Source organism: Crotalus tigris, unplaced genomic scaffold (genome assembly GCF_016545835.1).
Source record: "Crotalus tigris isolate CLP2741 ecotype Arizona unplaced genomic scaffold, ASM1654583v1 scf7180000018160.1183395, whole genome shotgun sequence".
NCBI lineage: Eukaryota > Metazoa > Chordata > Lepidosauria > Squamata > Viperidae > Crotalus > Crotalus tigris.
In genome coordinates this window covers 151,879-166,590 of record NW_024096855.1, presented here as the reverse complement: position 1 = coordinate 166,590, position 14,712 = coordinate 151,879, and the positions used below count along the sequence as shown (strand labels likewise).

The window sequence follows — 14,712 nt, the reverse complement described above, 5'->3', positions numbered from 1 at the left end:
TTCTTCCTCTTCCTTAGATAGCAGTTCCTTCAGAGGACCATTTCTCTTATCCCATGCCACCTATATTGTATTAAGAGCCTTTGGAGATAAGCCTTGAGGTTACTGAATTATACACCTTTCAGGATGCATTTAGATAATGTCAAACTGACCAATTCAATTTACAGTAATTAAAAAAAAACAAAATGTGGCTTTTAATTGCATAAACCAGTTTAATTTTTTCAATCTGATTACACATCACTAAACTACATAAATAAATTCTTCTTACTGATCATTATCTTAGAATCCACCCAACTGTCTCTTTATGGACCCAGTTCTACATCCTGGCCAGTGCTCTGATTGTGCTAGAATTTGTAAAGGTAGGTTTCACTGCTGCAAGCTTAATTAACGCAGTGAAAATACAAGTACGTAATAGTTACTAACCCTAAACACAGTGGCACAGGTCAATTCTTTTCACTAGTTCTGACTTGCAACTCTTAAGGTTAGGAAAATGGTGGAAGACTATTGAAAAGTCTTATTTGAATATTTTTGTCTTCCTTTTCTTTGCTAGTATCAATATAGACTAGATATGGAATTTGTTGAGTTCCTATCTGTAAAGTATATATTATGAGTATGTAAATATATTCTACTAATCTATTAAAAATATAGTATATTACAGAAACATTTTTACTTATGAGGAAGCTCTTAATATAGAAATATTTCCTTGTAATTTTTCATTTACCCACCACTCGTCTGTAATCCTTGTTTTGAGTTCAGGAAGGAGAAACTGTTCATGGAAGCGATAAATTGAAGAAATATTTGAAAATATTCCTGTTACCACATCAGGTGGAATTCCCGACTCATACAATTTAGTGCAAAAAACCTGCACAAAAAAAAGAACACAAAACCCCCACAAAATCACTTCCAAATAGTATATAACTTATACCAATATAGCTGGATTTTGAAAGACTATTCTTTCCATTATATATTCAAGAGATGTTGAGTTTGTTAAGACAGTTCCTTTTTAGCAGCTGTATCCCACCTTCAAGGTCACTCAGCATATAAGGTGATTGATAATGTTTTCTTCTTAGCTTTGTTTAACAAAAACGAAGACTCAAACTATAAAGCTGAATCAAATACAATTTACGGATATTTTCAAGTACCTTTTCTAAATGAAAGTTTGCTATATTACTGTATATTATATCATATATATAAATGCATATAACTGAAAAATTATCTTCCATGTGGAGATGTTTAGGTAGGTAGGTAGGTAGGTAGGTGGATGGATGGATAATTATGGTATTGTAAATATTATATAGTAAAAGGACAGTACAGTAATATAATAAGGAAAATTAGATGGAGAATACTCTGGTTGATAAGGCATCCTCTCAAAAAAATTAGAAAGCATAACATTTCAATAGAATGGGCCAAGTGATTGTGATTGTGATTCTAGAACCAGTTTTGTTGAAGCTGAAACATTAAACCATATAGAAGCAGAAAAAAACTGAATTTTTTTTTCTTGTCTACCCAGGGACAAGAATCCATTTGGAAATTAAGGTGCACATATCTAAAATGGGTATTGCACACAGCAACAGACAGGCTGCCAGAAAGCAAGGTACCTTGAGGATATGATCCATGCATATAACAATAGGTTACCAGTCAGATATGTTTAGTCTTAACTAGAATAGGAGAAAGCTGATTAAATTTGGTTAAAATAAATTTACCTGATCAAGAAGATAAAGTCTGTTAACATAAGCTTCTTCTGTATGCAGAAGTTCATTTGCAATATTAAACAGCTTTTGTGGCTCTGAATACTGTAACAATATGAAAAATGCAAAAATCCATTTTAAATACATATTCAATTACAAGAGAAATCAAGAATCTTTTTGTACTGTTTATTCCAATTGTTGAAGTATTCCCCTGTGACAAAACTTATTTTCTGTTGCATTGATTAAGTATACAATTAACTGGTATATAATTAGATGCAATCATCATGCATATGATTATTAAAGAAGCACATTTCACTGTTATTCCAAAATCAAATTAGCACAGCAAAAATCCCTATAAGAAATAAATAATGTAAGTTATTTATTATCTTCAAGGTTAATGAATTATATAAATTCCTCCAATTTGTTACTTATTTCAGAATGGAATTTGCCTCCCTGAATCAAATGTAGTCCCACTGGCATGACTGATTAACAAAGGCAATTCATGTTTCATCACAAGAAATTTAAGAAGTGCTCCTGATCTTGCTTGCTTGGTTGCTTGCTTGGAAGGGAGGGAGGGAGGGAGGGAGGGAGGGAGGGAGGAAGGAAGGAAGGAAGGAAGGAAGGAAGGAAGGAAGGAAGGAAGGAAGGAAGGAAGGAAGGAAGGAATCCCGTTTTCACCAAAGAAAAACAAGATTGCTCCATTGTTGCCCCAGACTGAAATAAATGCACAGTAGCAATGATATGGTCCAGAGTAGCGATAGGATGAAAATATTAATGATTACTATTCCTCTAAATCTCTTGAAAAGAAAAGCTTATCTCCACTTCCATAAAATGTACTGAGAAAATATCTGAACTCCAAGTTATTTTAGCTTTACTTCAGTACTAATGTTAAAATAGTTGTAAGAATTATACAACTGTACTCTCATTAAACAAAATCAATGAGAGGCAATTTAAATCAGCAAGGTGTGAGTTAATACACATTTGTTTGGTAGTGGAAACAGAGATATGTGATAGTTGGCTACTTTGGCTCCCTCAAGTAGTGGTCCCTACCCTTCTCTCACAATCCTTGGAAAGCCTTTTCAGTTGTCAACAATTTCCACTCATTACCAAAAAAAATCCTCTTTGTGGGAACCCTCCTTTGCTCTTGACTCCTCTAAATGACAGAGTGATCTGAAATCATAAGAGGCTACATTCCCTGTCAGAATAAGCCTGCTGATACCAGAAGATTCAGTTGTTTATTATGTAGATTAGATGATTAAGATAAGTGTTGAGTCCTTCACGAAAGGCAAGACACGAGAAGCAGTTGTAGTTCTCAGGTTTTCTTTTATTCTGTGTTCAGGTTACAGATGAAGGCTTCAGCAACGCCCAAAAGCTCCCAGCCTCTTATATAGGCAATTCCCGGGTCAATGTGTTACTTTTCCCGCGCCAGCACCCGTGCATGCGCACAGGCGCTGGCGACAGCCTGTCTGGTCCCGGGCAGCTTGCACCTGCCCGGGACTGCCTGCAAACGCCCCGAGCCCGTTTGCAAGGCTCGGGACATAACACCCCTTTCCCCCGGGCTAAGACTACTACCAACATACAATTATTTCTTGATGCAGTGTTCTACTCCCCAGTGCTCCTACTGTTTACTGGCTTTTGTTTAGCCAGCAATGTTATGTAATCCTCTAAGTACTTAGGAGATTTCCTTGCTCTCTGTGACCTTCTCTCAAGGCATCTTGGAAGGACAAGTCCTCTTTGGCGAAAAGCCTCTGTTGTAACTCTCGATGCCTTAGCCCGCACACGAATCAGTCCCTCAGTCGTTCTTCAAGGTCCTTGAACTCGCAGTGCTTGGCGGCCATTCTTAATGCGGCGATGTATTCTTTGGCCGATTCTCCGGATCGTTGATCCCTCTGCTCGAAGGTGTGGCGCCATGCGATGACGGACATCTTAGGCTGGAAGTGCTCCTTCAGTAGCTTCTTTAGATCTGCGTAGTTGACAGACTCTAATGGGACAAGTGCTGCGAGGTTCTCCGCGATTTCAAAGGCGTCTTGACCGCAGACACACAGCAGGGTGGCAGCCTTCAAGCTATCTTCCCTCACTTGGTTCACCTTGAGGTAGTTTTCCACCCTGGCTACGTAGGACTCCCACCTCTCTGGATGTGAGACGTCGAACTCCGAAAGCCTTCCAATTTTTGCCATCTTCAGGAGACGGGTCTATCAGCCAGCCTACCCCCGAATGCGCACTGGATTGGCGGGTAGCTGCCGAGTCAACGCCGTTCCGCCGCTCAGGACTCACTTGGGTAAGCTTACACCTTTTTTTTCTTTTCCGTCGGTGCAAGGCATCCCATCCTCGTCGCCAGTGTTGAGTCCTTCGCGAAAGGCAAGACACGAGAAGCAGTTGTAGTTCTCAGGTTTTCTTTTATTCTGTGTTCAGGTTACAGATGAAGGCTTCAGCAACGCCCAAAAGCTCCCAGCCTCTTATATAGGCAATTCCCGGGTCAATGTGTTACTTTTCCCGTGCCAGCACCCCCGCATGCGCACAGGCGCTGGCGACAGCCTGTCTGGTCCCGGGCAGCTTGCACCTGCCCGGGACTGCCTGCAAACGCCCCGAGCTCGTTTGCAAGGCTCGGGACATAACAATAAGGACTAATTGAAAATTGAAAATAATGGGCAAAAAGGGAAAGGAAGGTCTCACGAATCCTACAGGTTTTTAGTCACAACGCCAGGCCTGAATATCTATATCAAGAAAAACACACACAAAGTTAGAATGAAATAGAGCTAAGCCAGTGGTGGCGAACCTATGGCACGCGTGCCAGAGGGGGGCACTCGGAGCCCTCTCTGTGGGCATGCGCACCTCGCTCTTTGGCTAAGTTTTCACAGGAAAAAGCCATTTCTCAAGCCTTCCTAGCCAAAACAAGCCTCCGGAGTGAGCACGCTGTTTTCAGCTTTGAATTATATCAAATCTGATACCAGAAACAGACTAACACATGACCTGAGTGCTGCATGTGTTGCTCTCAAACTTACAAAGTATGAGCCAAGGTTAGAAAAATTATCAGCATGCATACAACAGCAAAAATTAATTGTTCAAAAGCATGCCAAATGCAAACTTTTACCTTTCAGTAAAAAGTTGAAAGCTTTGTTATTGTGTTTTTCTTGTAAGACAAAAGATGTTAATGTATGAATTGTTTTTTTTCTAAACTAAAACCTCAGTATTCAGGTTAAATTGCCATGTTGGCACTTTGCAATAAATAAGTGGGTTTGGGGTTGCAGTTTGAACACTCGGTCTCTAAAAGGTTCGCCATCACTGAGCTAAGCATTCAAAGAAGCAGATTAGATCAGTCCATAATATCAATTCCAAAAATTCCTAACTTCTATCAAACTCTGTGTTTCTTTTGGTGACTATTTACTTCTGAATCTTTCAACCTTTCTCCAGGTTAGGATGTGCCTTTTATCTGGAGAGAGGTAGACTGGGGAGAGGTGTCACCTCCTGTGATGGAAGACAAAGGAACAAAGGCAAAATGGAGCTGCCCTCTTTCTCTTTTTAAAAGTTCACTTGAGAAAGGTCAACCTTCCTCCATTCCTGATTAGTTGCTGATTATGGTCTCAGTTTTAGTTTGTTTCCACAGTAGATCATTTTGATTAACTCTTTTTCACTGAACTTCTTAGAAAATTTTCTCTCCTTTTAGTACTTATAAATGAAAAAAATGATATAAACAGCAAGTACAGTGATATAATTTTTCATGAAAATTTTCTAATAAACTCAAGCAAAACTTGATGCTTTTTCTTTGCTCCCTGGAAGCATCCTCTGATAGTCTGGAGCTTCCATTTAAACACTCATATACGCAAATACGCATTCTCACAAGTAATAGGATGAAATACAGTTGCAGAAATGCCTGCAAGCACACAACCAAACTCAGAATTACAGTTACAACTATATAACTGCAGGTTGGAGAAAACTCCTAAAAAAAACTGTAGATATCCAAGAAAACAACTGAATCAATGAAAAAAAAAATCAACCCAGAGTTCTCATTTGAGGCACAAATTAACAGGCTCCGCATAGTCTACTTCAGATACATTGATGGCACCTATTTAATCAATCAATATAGAACTGCAAAAGTGACATGAATTGGAAACAGATTAATTTGCCCATTCCTATTCTAGCATCAAATCAGTTTCTAGCTGAAACAAGAAGAATAGAGACCATCCAACCCTGTTGTCAAATAGCAGCAAGAGCAGAATCTTTTTGATTTGGGGCCAGTGCCAAAAATTAGTTGACAGAAAATGAATAATCTGGACATTCCAACTATTGGATATAAAACTAGTAGTTATGAAATCAGATATATTTGTATAGGTTCTCTGTCAAAGCTTTAGGATCAGGTGGATTCTAAGCAGAAAATAATAAAGGTGAAGTCCCAAAGGTGCTTTTTCAAGAGGCAATTGGACTTTCTTTGTTCTTCCTTGAAGATGTTTCACTTCTCATCCAAGAGGTTTCTTCAGTTCTGAGTGAAGAAGCTTCAGAATTGAAGAAGCTTCATGGAGGAGAAGTGAAACGTCTTCAAGCAAGAATAAAGAAAGTCCAGTTGCCTCTTTAAAGAGCCCCTTTGGGACAACCATGACCTGGATGACTGAGAATCTTGATAGACAAGTGAAGGAAACAAATGAATTTTTTTAAAAACAAACAAACATGGAGAAAATGTTTAATTTTCCCATAAAGATACTATAGGTAAGAATTAGATTTTTTTCCAATTCCTACCATTGCAACACTAAAATCTTTTCCAGAGAAGATTATGAATAATATGAGCTGTTATACAGCTGTGAGAAGAAGTAATCAAGGCTTTATGGATGGAAGTAGGCTATTTGAGGGCCTATCATTCCCTGATTATGTCTACCTGTTCTATTAGACCCAGTAAAAATGATATGGTCTGGGTCTCACCTATTACGGCAGACATATCAAACTTGCTACATCATGTGACATCGCGCAATGTATCGGGAGAGTTTTGCTATTGCCGGCAATGGGGTGGGCACAGCTTCTGCATGACGCATCCGGCCCACGGGCTGGCAGTTTGACACCCCTGTATTAGGGTGTACCAGCTGGGGGGATTCTGGGAGTTGAACTCCACATATCTTAATATTGCTGAGTTTGAAAACCTGCCCTAGAAATTAGATTGGTCCTGATTCTATTGGAGTTCCACGAGGTCTTAAAGCCATGCTTTTTTCCCAGGGGGCTTTAAGATCAAAGTGTGTGCCTAACCTTATACAATGGCTATGCTGACTCATGTTGGCTTTTACCTACACATTATATGTGTGCTGTTATCTTTTATTGTTTGGTGTTTTTAATTATTATTAGCTACGCAGAATCATGGATTTGAAATGGGTAGCCATATAAATTGAAATAAAATCAGTCAACATTTTATGTGCATTGCCATACATATTTAGATGAGTATAGTTAAATAACAACAATAAACAATTCTGATGCTAAGGACAGTATTGCCTTAAGAATATTCAGATAATGCAATATAAGCTATTACTAAAAAGACACAACTGATGTTGTAATTGCAAATTAAGGATTTGGCACCATAACTTTCTTTGTATTATAAATTATTCTATCCATGCATTGTTTTGAGCTTCAAAACAAGAATACACATTCTGAGCCTGTAATGTTTAGAATAGTTTCCAATTTTTGCCTTAATTGCACTAGGTATTACATACACTACCTTGGTTGCCATAACATCAAAAACAATGTTTATAGGCTTTCTGAGTCATATTCATAAGCTGACTGGTAAAAATATGGTGTATATGAATACAGAAACACCTACTTCCTAAACTAATGCTCATAAATTAGTTATAATACTGTCTCTTTAATGGAAAAATATGTTATGTCTTTAAGGCCAAATTAATACCCATGCTAAAATGATAGTAAATACAGCCATTTTTCTGGGCTATTTTGCAAATATTGAAGTCAGGTACAATTTTCATCCATCTGACTTTGCCCTTTCTATTAGATATTTGGATGTTCTAATGTTCTAATGGTTGCTACAAGCTCTCTTTGTAGCCAATTTCTGAACATCTTATTTCTTACCCTTTGGGAGAGCTTTAAAACACTTAAAACACCAGTCAGAAAACAATCTGAATACTGAAAAGGAAGTTAGAACTATTTAGAAAAAAAGAAAAGGAAAATTGACCCACCATCATTTAGTTATAAAAGAAAGATTAGATAGCAGAGAAAACAAAAGAAAGCATCCAGCAAATAATTTGTTAAAGTGTTTTTTTCTTAAATTTTAAATGTATTATTTTTACCATCAGGACCTACACAAGAATGCATTTGATCAACAATCTACGTTTATGTGTTTGCTTACATGTGCTGTCAATAATACTTAATTTATTTCTAAAAGCCACATACACAGAATTTGCAAAAAATACCAGCTGGAGTTAGTAAAGAAAGAGAACTTAATAATGTGGTATCAGAACTATGCTTTGCCTAAAAAAGACAAACTCTACAAATAGCCAAGTAGTAAGAAGTACTGGGCTAAGTCCATACACTGTGTATGACAGTATAATGCAACTTTATGCATACTAGAATGTGCTAAAAGTAAAAGTCCCACACAGCGTAGTATTGTAACAGCAATGCCAAAGTTAAAAAATATACCTTGTTAACATCTATACATTCCAGCTTGGAGACTTCTGCTATTTCTGGCTCTTCACTACTTCCTTCGTCTATATCACTATCTTCATCCTGAGCAGAGTCTCTCTTCTGTTCCCCGGAAGAAAACAGAACAGGTTTTTTATCATTGTCCATTTCAGCTAGATCCCCAGTTCCTGTTGTTTTGGAAGCTTCCTCATTTGGAAAATTCTCTCCCGCTACATTACAAGAAGGGCTGTCTATTCCACTATCCCTGTTAGGGATTTTGCCATTGCTATTCATCTCAACAGATGTGTCCTTATGGCTGTGCATTGCCACAGATGCTTTGCTGAGGGAGGCATTAGTACAATCCTCAGTGTTTGTGGTGTCATCTATGTTTAGTTCTTTGATTTTCATTAGGTCTGTATTAGACACTACAGGACTACACAAGATGTTAGGCCCACTATCATCCATCTCTTCATTTTCATTTGTTGAAGTGCTGGAAGCCACCAAATCATAGACGGTTGGGCAATGCTGTTTAGAAGAATCTGGTTCTTGTTCCATCTTAAAAACTAAATTAATCTGATTTCTTTGACCAACATGTGTGGGTTGCCTGAAAATAAAAACAAAGTTTCAAGGTCATTGACATGACAGATTTTAGGACCTCAATATGAACTCATTGACTGTGAAGAAGTAATAATTGAAGTAATCTTTAATCTATCACAGATTCTGCTACCAGAGATTTAAGTTTCCAGGACCACCTCTAATTTTGAATTGGGAAAAGTGGTCTATTACTAAAATATTACTGAAGCAAATTTTCAGTGGGTTGGTTAAACCAATGTAACAACAGAATCTGAAATTTCTACTTCAGCACCAAAATATATTTGGTTGTCTTTCTAAGCCTCATTCTCTGCCTTGAATTAATATAGCTAAGAAACACTAACTTTTTAAGAATATCTGTATGGATAATCATATAAAGTGCCATAAATATTCATAAAAATATATTTAAACAGTTTTCATGTTTTTATAAGGAACAAATAAATGCCACAAATTTGGCTTTTTATAGTTTTAAGAGAACTATATTGAGGAAGTCAATGCATTTGGTGGAATTAGCTATTAGACTATGTATTTTTAGCTTCCAAAAACAAAACCCAACATCCACAGACTACGTTATCATCAAAAACCCTGCTTCCTAAGCATTTATAATATAAACATATTCATGACTTCTCAGATTTCTGACAAGTCTGTCAATTCTTAAATAAGTGTTCTTTATAGGAAAAAAAGCCCTGCCTAATCATGTAGTTCAAGCAAACTACACTAATCCAAGATCAAACAGAAACAAACTACAAAAATATATTTATTATCATGGACTCTTGGTTGGCCACTCATCAATATTACAACCCATTATATATTAACAATTTTAAAACCAATTATTTTATTTATATGAAAAGAAGTATTCCACATTTTTTAAAAGCCTCCATTGATTATGAGGTTTCAGGCTTAAAATGGCCCAATTTAGTAACTATTATAATAATTATCACTACCACAATAAAATCACTACCATTTTCTGTATTTGAGACTGTATGCCTCAGTTACTCCATTGTAGCTTATTTTTTTACCAAATTCTTTAAATGAAGAGACTCCAACAGGAAAATTAACCAAATGCTCTTACCTTATCCCTTCAAATTTTTCAATAAGCCTGCTTATATCTGCTGAGGCATGTGTGGCTTCTCCTTTAGGCACTTGAGTTCTTGAAGACTTTGGATCTGCTGGCAAAGGCCTAGATGGTGCTGGAGGAATCTTCTCCTGTCCAGCAGGCTGAAGATAAACAGGTTTTGGAGGTACTAAAAATGCAAAATCAAAAGTAGAGTCTTTTTCATCTTTAAAGCTAATAAAGAACAAAAGTCGAGTGCTCCTAGAAAAACTGGAAAGACTGTTCTTTTTCGACAGCTGAAACCATGTAACATTAGGTTATTTTCAAATATAACATTGGTTTTAAGTGAAGTGGTACGAGTTCATGTTAAGCTAGTATCTTCCAAGTCTGACAGAACAAGTGTGACCACTTCCTGGTTGCTAAACAGGATATACAGTGTGCAAAGACATTGCAATTAGTAAAACTTCTAGCATGCTTGTTAATGCAGGGCTGAAAATTTAAAGAAGTGGTGACCCAACACTTAGAATCGTTCAAAGATCTTTTTTTTAATCCTCTCATGTTCATTCTTTTGGAACCTCAAAAAGCAAATTAAGAACAGCCCATCATTTCTCCTTTTCCCTTCCCCCAACCCTTTATAGTACAATATGCTAAATATCCTTCCTCTTTTGTTGCAGTCTTGAACACATTACTGTGACAAAAGCACTTGCCATGTACTGCTGCTTGTTCTTGAGGGGGGAGAAGAGTACAATGAAGCACATATGTGCACTTCAGTCCCACTGTGTGGGTCTTTTTCAAAACACAGCAAACCATGTGAAATTCTCACCCTGCTTGCAAGTAAGTAGTGCTTTTTCAAAGCCTCCAAGCAGTAACCCCTAGCAACAAGGTCATGTGTTTTCATTGTTCCATATAGCTGAAAGCAATTTTAACTGAACCTTCAACTAGAAACAGAAAAAGTGACTTAGGAGAATTAATGGCAATTATTTGTCTCTGCAATACCTGTGTTTCATTCAGGTTTGACCTGCTTAGTGGGAAAAAAATGCTAAGCATTCAAAATTTTAGAATGCTACATGCTGTGCAAGTGAGACATAAAAGAAATCATGGCCTGCTTTTATGGAATCTTGTCAAATTATATTTCACTTCACAAGAGCAACATAAGTGAACTAAACAGGGATTCAGAATTTAAATTTAGAAAACAAGAGACTTGTTTTTGAACTTAAAGAAGCTATTTACATAAAAAGAGGGGTAAGAAGAAAAGACATTAGAATGTTTTTAAAAAACAAAATAATTAAAAACAAAAGCTAGTGAGAAAGCAGATAGAATATTAGAATGAGAAATACTTCTCGTTAGTCATCACCCAAAATACCAAGGTCTGAAAATGGCAATCTCTGTCAATAGAAATTACTGTCAGAGTCTCTCTGAGGTCAGAGTTTGAAATACAACAGGTTATTAGGAATTCAATAAGGCTAAAAGCAAGAAGAGTTTACTGGATAATTAGAGTTGAAGCCTAAACATGAGAACCAAATGGTACTAAGATCAACAGTTTGAATTCCCAGCAGTGTGGAGAAACTGAACAAGTCCTCAGCCCATCAAAGTCCCTCACTAATGAGAGAAGTCGCTTGGACTGAAAATCAAAATGTTTAGTTGATGGGTCCCAAGGCCAAGCTGAGCTGGACTGATCTTTAGGTCAGATACAGAGGTTTCATTGGAACCCAAATGATATCATTAAAATACACGATTTACACATTGTAATGTATTTTTGTGTCCTATTGGTCTGCTCAGAACACAGAGATATTCATAGTTCCACCAGGCAAAAGTAACTAAGACTGAAAGTACAGTAAGTATTTAGAGAAACAGTGACAGATATAATCAGTGTAGAGCAGGCATGTCAAACTGCCGGCCCGCGGGCCGGATGCATCATATTAAAACTGCGCCCACCCCATTGCCGACAATGGGGGAAAAGTCACGATACGTCACATGACGTCACCTATGTTGCGAGTTTGACATGCCTGGTGTAGAGTCTTGCTCTGTCTCCTTACCTAAATGCACATTGTTAAAATATTAGCAGCCTATTTTCTTGCTAAATTTTGTTTGATTTAGCCATTTACTGAAACAATTCTGGAAAGTTTTGATCTAAATATGGTTTTGCAGAACATATTTGCATCAAAACAGAAATTTATTTATTTATTTATGAGACTTATATACCGCTTTAAGTGCAAGCACTCTCTAAGCGGTGTACACCAGTGAGCAGTGTATATATATATTTACATTGCCCCCAACAATCTGGGTCCTCATTTTACCTACCTCGGAAGGATGGAAGGCTGAGTCAACCTTGAGCCGGTGAGATTTGAACCGCTGACCTGCTGAACACAGTCAGCTAAAGTGGCCTGCAGTACTGCACTCTAACTGCTGCGCCACATACAATGGCTGACTTCCCCATCCCAAGAAATAATCCAAAATCATGAGAGTATGCTAATTTTAATTTGGGAAGCCATGTTGTTTGGGGAATAGATTCTACTTTTCTGGAAGACTATTCTTACATTATACAGTAATAACTATTAAATGAGGGATTATTGGAAGAAATAAAATATTTAGCTCAATTTATATTAGGGAAAGGGTATTTCATTAAAACAGAATATCCATTAAATATGAATGAGATTTTACACATGAGTATTTGACGCATGTGTGAAATGGAAATGGAATTTTACACATTATCAGAAGGTAATCCTCAGGTTACAATAGCAATTGGGACTAAAATTCACACCGCTAAATGATGTCATTATAAAGTACAATGTCACATGACTGAATTGCTTAACAATGGTAATCCCAACACTTCCTGCTGTCATTACTAAGCAACAATTGAAGGCTGTTAAGTGAGAACCTTCTCACATCTTTCTGCCAGCTTCCAATAAGCAAGTCATTGGGGCAGGCAGGAAGTTGCAAGTTCTTGGCAGCTTTTAAATATGCAAGTGCACAGCTGGTGCTGTGGAGGATGATGCACAAGTGGCTGGCACAAGTACAATGGAGAGGGACGGCTGCTATTGGGAGAGGAAGAGTGCATGAGGATGTGTAGGTGGCTGTCAAGGCACAATGAAAATGTGGGTGGCAGAGAGTATGGAAATGGCCGCGGGGTGGCAGAGAGTATGGAAATGGCCGCGGTGAGCCCTGTAGCTGAGCTCCTTGGAGTAAAAAGTGTTGAGAGTACAAACTGTTTACCAGGGTGGCTTGCAACTTTCAAATGACCACAGGAGTACTGGGTGTCAAGCCCTGCGGGGCTTGCCATTCACAGGGGGGAGTGACACAGCACAAGGCCTACTGCCGCAAGCTGCCAGGTGTAGGAAAACCACCAGAGAGTCGCCGACGCCATTGCAGCGGTTGAAACCGACGCCTCCGCTCCCACCTCCCATCATGCCCGGGAACCTCTTAACATACGGAGGTCAAGAATAGACATACCGAAACCTGACAAAAAATTGCATTGAGCCCGGCTCAGGAGGGTGGAGCCGGGAAGCACCCGGCTCGGGTGAGCGGAGCCGGGTGACACCGGTTTGGCGAGACGACGGGGCGACGGAGAGGACTATTGTGTGGAGCACTGGCGACCCAGAGGCCAGGGGAGGCATGCATGTGGTTGCGGGCAGTTGTGGCGGGTGACAGCAGGATAGCAAGCGTCGGTAACGGAAGGGCATGGGGGCCGAGGGAGGGGTTTATACAGGGTTAGGGCGGATGTTGGTTTGCACCTGGAATTGGAAATAAGTGGTGTGGCATTCTTAGAAAAGGCACTGGGAGATGACCACTCCCAGTGCCGACTTTAATTTCATCAGAAAATAAACTTCACTTGATGAATGCACCTTGTGCCGGCGTTCCTGGCTTGTATTCCTCGGGACGACCTCGGACATTCATGAGACTGGGACTGTTGGATACGTCAAGTTGTAAGTATCACTCATTCAGCACTGTTGTAACTTTGAACAATCCCTGAACAAGTGGCTGTTAACTGAAGATTACCTGTATAAGCATATTTTGCCTCCTACAACTGAAGTCAAGGTCCATTAAATAGAGGTTTTAGTATAAGTCGAGTTACCTGCTAAGATTAATTAGCCCTTCAATCACTTTCTGAAACAAACTGTCTTTTCCAGTATTGTTACAAGTACAGTAAACTTCTATTAGGTTCTCAGCAAGCACCAAGAGTTCCCTAGTTCACATTCCCTACAGTTCAATGACATTATTTACTTATGGTAGATTGCTTGTATGTTTCTACATAAAATTTTTTTTCCAGATTCCAGAAATAATAAATATATTCATCTCCCATTTAACAGATTGTAATATGATTTATGTGGATCTGCCCTTGAAGATCCCTCAGAAGCTGCCACTGGTCCAGATTACAGCAGCATGGGTAGTTACTGGCTCATCTTATAAATAGGGCCCACCACAACTTGGCAAGCTGCATTTGCTGCTAATAGGCTTCTGAGTGAAATTCAGGGTGCTGGATGTCATCTTTATGGCGATAGAGTTGTGTTATATGGATATCTTCTATTTTCTATAAGTTTTGCTTGCCATATCAGATCTGCCAAAGCAGTAGCCAATCCAAACAGCCCAGATACATTTTGGCCTTCTGTAATGTTTTTGCTCGGGTTGGGCCAGAGGTTAAGTGGTTTTCATTCTGAGATATTCTTTTTAGAAGTTTTATGGGACAAAATGGCAGTCCTTGGTTATTATTTGTTTTGTTTTGAGGTAAATGATTTTTCTCTTCTTTAGGCTGCATAGAGTCATTTTTATCTGGATGCT

At 38.5% G+C, this 14,712-nt stretch overlaps 1 protein-coding gene across 2 annotated transcripts in view; it reads right to left on the bottom strand.

The window, feature by feature from the left end:
* Nucleotides 1–14,712, bottom strand: part of FGD3 (FYVE, RhoGEF and PH domain containing 3) — a 102,837-nt gene that overhangs the window by 32,796 nt on the left and 55,329 nt on the right. For both annotated transcript variants that reach the window (XM_039348549.1, XM_039348548.1), the window contains exons 3-6: nucleotides 9,955–10,126; nucleotides 8,310–8,895; nucleotides 1,701–1,790; nucleotides 723–859 (exon numbers count right to left, since the gene is read on the bottom strand). In XM_039348549.1, the coding sequence (XP_039204483.1) occupies nucleotides 723–859; nucleotides 1,701–1,790; nucleotides 8,310–8,895; nucleotides 9,955–10,126 (985 nt within the window). The remainder of the gene's footprint in view (nucleotides 1–722; nucleotides 860–1,700; nucleotides 1,791–8,309; nucleotides 8,896–9,954; nucleotides 10,127–14,712) is intronic.